This window comes from Chinchilla lanigera, unplaced genomic scaffold (assembly GCF_000276665.1).
Source record: "Chinchilla lanigera isolate Chin_1 unplaced genomic scaffold, ChiLan1.0 scaffold00037, whole genome shotgun sequence".
NCBI classification, from domain to species: Eukaryota; Metazoa; Chordata; class Mammalia; order Rodentia; family Chinchillidae; genus Chinchilla; species Chinchilla lanigera.
The window spans coordinates 116,483-122,482 of NW_004955438.1; the positions used below are offsets into that span (position 1 = coordinate 116,483).

At 45.8% G+C, this 6,000-nt stretch overlaps 1 protein-coding gene across 1 annotated transcript in view; it reads left to right on the top strand.

Annotated features, from left to right (window-relative positions):
• Window positions 1–6,000, top strand: part of Ift43 (intraflagellar transport 43) — an 86,173-nt gene that overhangs the window by 57,980 nt on the left and 22,193 nt on the right. Inside the window, exons 4-5 of the mRNA XM_005390147.2 lie at window positions 2,997–3,029; window positions 3,808–3,851. Coding sequence (XP_005390204.1) covers window positions 2,997–3,029; window positions 3,808–3,851 — 77 coding nt within the window. The remainder of the gene's footprint in view (window positions 1–2,996; window positions 3,030–3,807; window positions 3,852–6,000) is intronic.

The following is a 6,000-nucleotide window of genomic DNA, read 5'->3' on the forward strand; positions in this document are numbered from 1 at the left end:
GTTGTTTTTAACCCCTCACTAGTAATTTTAAAACACATCCTATGTTATGAAGAGTTTTGTGTATGTATAAGACTAAAACCAAAAGCTTATATATTATATTTATCCTATTTGCGTTATTCTTTTCTATGCTATAAAAAAAGAAGAAAGAAAAAAAATCCAAAATGCTATTGGTAATCTACCACACTTGCTTCATGACTCACTAATGGATCATGACCTGTAGCTTAAAAAACACTGTGCCAGATTCTGTGTGTCCTGGGCTCTAGGTTCCTTCTGAGGTGCCTTCGGGGACTAGGCAGATACAATAAATCCATGAAGCGGGGTTTCATTTTGTATTTTACAGTACTCCTGAAATCATATATGAATTTTTAGATATTCATATTTCTTTAAAGAAACACACTCCCTTACTCGTTCTCTAAGACATGCCTTCTACTTTGTCTACCCTTTGTTTTCTTACATTTGATATCCACCCAGCTGTGGGAAACACCCCGCTTGTCTCCTGACTCCTGTCAGAAAACCAGCAATGTGGGCTCAGTGATTCAGAGAGGAGCCCCAGAGAGGGTGGAGCTCAGGTTCTTCAGCTGCAAAGCCCAGAGTTGTCAGGCTTTTTATTATTTAGAGATCGGGGCTTTAGTACAAAATCTCCCAACTTGAACAGTGAGCTCATGTTAAATAAAGTAAACTGGCCCAGAACAAATTCATTTACAGGTAGGAGAAGGTCTGGAAGTGGCCATTTTCCATCTGTAACCCAGATCAGTGGCAGAGGCTCCATCCCACCGTGCAGAAGGCGCCCCTGAACCTGTTACTTGTGGCAGAGGGAGAGAGAACACGCCACCTCAGGGTATTCCTGTTGTCCATCTGGGGGGCCACTTTGACCTCCTTCCATGTAGAGAAATGAGGTGGGGGGAGTCACTGGGCTCCCCCCAGAGGGAGAGCAAATAGGATGTGGGCTCCACAGCAACTAAACTGAATTTATATTCACCCCCTTTTCAGATGTTGAGTGGATAAATGGCAGTTAAGCAGCCTTCCCATGAAAACTGGCACTATCGTGTTTCTTCAGAGATGCGTACATCTCACATGCAAATGAAAGCGCTGGCCTAGGCTACCTAACCTGCATATCCTTTTGTGTTTTCTGGCTTGTTTTCATCCAGGCACTTCTGTTGGTAACAAACTGGCGGAGTGGGGCTGTCACTTCATGAGGACCATTAGAAGCAGTGGTGCTAAGCCACGGTGGAAGCTAAGACAAGAGCTTTCCATCCTTCCACAGGAGGGGACTTGGCAGCTCTGGGGTATTCATTTACTCATCCTTGCCTTGAAATAGACATTAGGGTCCCTCTTACAAGAGCAGCGCTATGCTGGTGATGCCACGACTTCCTGTTGTCCTTCACCTTGGCTTCCCTCCCCTGCCCCCTTGCCCTACAGCTCTTTTACCCTGCTGCTCAGCCTCCTCCCTTCAAGAGTCACAGGCTGGAGCCGGGCATGGTGGCGCATGCCTGTAATCCCAGCACTTGGGAGGCTGAGGCAGGAGGATCGTTGCGAGTTCAAGGCCAGCCTGGGCTACAAAGTGAGCTCAAGATCAGCCTGAACTGCATAGCAAGACCCTGTCTCAAAAAGATCAAATAAATAAATAAAATAAAGTCAGTGTGTTAAAAAAAAAAAAAAAAAAGAGTCGCAGGCTGCAGCCTGCAAGGTCTCCTTGTTCTTCCAGCTTCCCTGCCCATTCTGTCTCCATCCTGACTTCAGCTGTTGTTTTCTCTTTCTTTTAAGTGACCTGTGGCTTAATGACCTTTTTAAGTGGACCTTTGATATAGTCTAAATTTCATGGACGGTAACCTGTTTTAAACTCGAGTTTAATTTATTTTTATTTTTTGACTTCTTTTAATTGCCCCAAAATTAATTCTGATTAGGCCCTCAGGAGGAGTTATTTATACCTTGCAGGACTTGGTGGTTGAGTCCGACCCAGCTCCTATGGGTGAGGTCTGTGAACCGCACTGTCAAGGGCTTTCGGGGCATCCTACCTCTGGGCTTTTCGTGGTGCCAGGTTTCTGACTCCAAAGAACTCAATTTAAAACAAAAACAACTCTGTTATTGTGGGAATTTTCAGACACAGAAATATCAACATCATGTACCCCACAGCCAACTTTAATCATTACCAATGTTTTGTTACTTAGCAGACTTTTTTTTTTATAGAGTCTCACTATGTATCCCAGGCTAGCTTGAACTCATAGTCATCCTCCTGCCTCAGCCTCCCAATGCCAGGATTATAAGTGTGTGCTACTGCACCTGGCACTTAGAGGGTTTAAATCAGTGTTCCTCAGAGAGTCAGTAGTGACCTGATTTAGATGAGAAGTACTTGGAAATTTATTTAAAGTGCATAGTCCTGGGCTCCCCCTGGACTGATTCCGAAGTCTCTTACTGCTGGGCCTGGCAGCCTGCAAGTTGGACAGACTTCCCAGACAGTTCTCACACCCCTGATGTGTGACGGCTGCTGCTTCAGGTAAAGCTGGGTCAAGCAGACGTTCTGTTCTCTTCAGACGTCTCAGGAACGTCTTGCTCCTCACCCAGCAGTGCTTGCAGAGTCTCTGGTCCTGCATGCGGCTTGCTGGGCCTGTGCTAAGGCTTCTGCTCCTGGAAAGCCACACATGCTGCCAACTAACACTCCCAGATGAGACCCAGAGCCTCGTCTTAAGAGAGTGCTTTCCCAGTGGGTAGGTTAGGTGTCGGGGAGGACACCATATCATCTCTGTTGGTTCACATTTGAAGCTTCTCTGAACCTGCGCTTGAACACGACAGTAAACAGTTCGGACTTGTGCTGGAATCAGGTGCTAAGAAGGTCCTGCAGGGTCTGCCGTTCTCTCCTGCCCAGGTGGGGCCTGGACAAATCGGTTGGGGATGTACTTTGTACTTCGTTGGCCCTGTCTTTGAAACCCTTTCCTAAAACGCTACTCCAGTACATGGGCTGTGTAGGTTTTCAAAAACCTTGTCTTTTTGTTTTTCAGGTTGGGAAGGAAGGCTTCTGAAGAGATAGAAGAGTATGTCTCCTGAATTTCTCACGGTGACCTTTCTCAGCAGTGCAGTCTTGCTGGCCATTATTGTTCAGCTGGTGTTGAATACAAAATTTAAAAAAGAATCTGAATGTGGCTGTGGTAGGACGGAGTGTGTGTAACGGATCAAGAGTTTGGATAATGCTGCCGCCTCAGCTGAAGGTCTGGACTGTGGTGCTGATGCCCACTTGATATCTCTCACTGTGGCTTTTAAAGTAATATGCCCAAGTTTAGGGTGCTGACCTCCAAGCAGTGCCAGATTCCTAAACCTGGCCTCCTGAGACATCAGAAAGAAAGGAAAGCTGGGCCTGGTGCCGTGCACCTGTAATCCCAGTGCTGTGGAAGCTGAGGCAGAAGTACTGCAAGCTTAAGTCCAACCTGGGCAACTTAATGAAACCCTCTCTCAAAATAAATAAAAATGAAAAGGACTGGGGTACAGTGGTAGAGCACACCTGGGTTTGATCCCCAGTAGCCATTTCCCGCAGGAAGAAAGTTTCTAGATACAGGTGACTGTAAAGGCAGGGCCACCCGCTTGCACGCCTCTGTGAGCAGGGGAGGTGTGTCACAGTGTGTGCGTGGTGCCGCCTTCTGTAACGGCGTATCGCAGCCACACAGGGCAGACTCTGCCGATGAAGTGTGGCCAGGGCGGTGGAGGAAAGCAGGCACAAGGACGTTTCTATCTAGGACAAAGAATGGATACCATTAAAAAGGGGCTGTTTCTTTCCTGAAACTCACTTGCATCTCTCCTTTTCTTTTTGGGGGCCAGTCACCGCCTCAGACAGCAGAGCCTGGATGGATCAGATGATGGAGGTAAGTTGCCCTTAAAAGATGTCAAAAAGGTTTGTAGAGAAACCCCGAACCCCCCAAGAGTTTCTTGGGCTGCAGCCCTACTGAAAACCTTTGCAGTAGCCTCACACGCGTGCCAGTTCACCTGTCCATCCCTTGCCGAGTGTTCGTTCTTCTGCCTCGAGTACCTCATGCCCTTCCTCATCTGCTAACCTTCCTTGTCCTCAGAACCCCACTGAAGTAGCATCTCCTGGCACCCTTCCGGTCCGTCCTACTCCCTGTCTGGCTCAGATATTTTTTCTCTGTGTTCCCACCACCTCCCTGGCAAACCTCCCCTGTAACAACTAGAAATAATACAAACTAGGTCTTTATTATATGCCAGGCATCAGCTCTGCCAGTTCTGCAAGTATCTCTATGTTACAGCACTGACTGTCACCACAATGCTATAAGGTAGTACCATCATCACTATTTTACACTCATGGAAACTACAGCACGGAGAGGTTAAGTTGCCTGAAGTCACAGAGCTTCTCAGCAAATAGAGCCAGGATTCGAGTCCAGTTAGGGGTACCACACTTTATTTTTTGTTAGATTGATTGTTTTCTCCCCAGGCTGTAAGCTCCTTGATGACAGATGCCACCTCTTATTTATCTTTGCATCTTGGTGCATGACACATAGTAGTCAGTTAGTATTGACTGTGTAGATGAGAAGGACACAGGACTGAAAAGGCCAGCAGCTGTGGCTCAGCACAAACCTATGTTCAAGACTTAAGAGAAATTCTGTGTGTATCTCTAAAAAGAAACTTAACTGGAGTGCAAGTTATGGTTGGGACCTGTTATGGTTTGGATATAGAATGTCCCACAGAAGCCTCATGTGTTCAGAGGTAAAGCCTTTGGAAAGAGATTGGATCATGAAGACACTAATTTCATCAGTGGAGTAATCCCTTCATGAGATCATCATTTGATGGCATTATTCAGAGGTGATAAAACTTAGGAGATGAGGGCCAGTTAAAAAGAATGGATCATGGGGACCTGATCTTGGTACTGTTTCTGGGCTCTGGCCCTTCTCTGGTTCTTTCCCTTCCTCTCTGCTTTTTGGCCACCATTAGGTGATCAGCTTCCCTTTCCATGCCCTTCCACCATGGTGTTCTGCCTTATCACAGGCCTAAGGCAATGGAGCCAGTCAGCCATGGACTGAGACCTCTGAAACCGAGAGCAAAAATCAGTCTTTGCTCTCTGAAGTTATTTTTTAAAGTATTTGGTTACAACTATGGAAAGTGAACACAAGACCTAAATTACTAATGCGTTTTATTTATTTATTTTTGGACCCATCTATTTACCATTTCCACATTCCTTATTCCTTTGTATAGTTTGTTTTGTTTTGTTTTGTTTTGTTTTGTTGAGACAGAGTCTTGCTATGTAGTTCAGGCTGGTCTTAAACTCACTGTGTAGCCCAGGCTGGCCATGAACTCACACTGATCCTCTTGCTTCAGCCTCCTAAGTTCTGGAAATATAACTGTGGCTACCACACTCAGCACTTTTTTTTTGGTACCAGGAATCAAGCTCAGGACCTTATGCTTGCCAGGCAGGCGCTTGTGCCACTGAGCTGTATCCCCCACCCGACACCCAGCATTCCTTTGTGCACTCCTTTATGTAGTTTTTCTCTGGCATCAGTTTCCTTCAATTAGAACTTTTGTCATTTTTTTGCTGCTTCCAGCGGCAAAGCCTCTTTTCCTTATTTGTTGAAAGTCTTCACTTTCCAGCAGACATAGAATTCTAAGCTGATAATTTTCTTTTTCATTTAGCCCCTTAGGTATTTCGTTGTCTCCTGTCCTCATTGTTTCTGGTGGGAAATCAGTAGTCATTCTTATTTTTGTTCCCCTACCTGTAATGTATCCTTCCTTCCACTAGCTGCTTTTAAGTACAGTTCAGCACACACATCTTCCTGTTGGAATTCTTTGTTCTGTGGTGTTTCACCCTACAGAAGCCTGACTTAGTATTCAGGCAATCTGGATTTTTGGAACTTTTCCTTTACATAGCTCCCCAGTCCCTCCGACTCTGGTTCTCAAGTTTTAGCCACCTAAACTGTAGTCTGTCTCTCCTGATCTCAACAAAGCCTCCGTGTTCTAGTTTGGATTCCACTTACTGTGCCACTGCCTAGGAAGTACCTGTAGGCA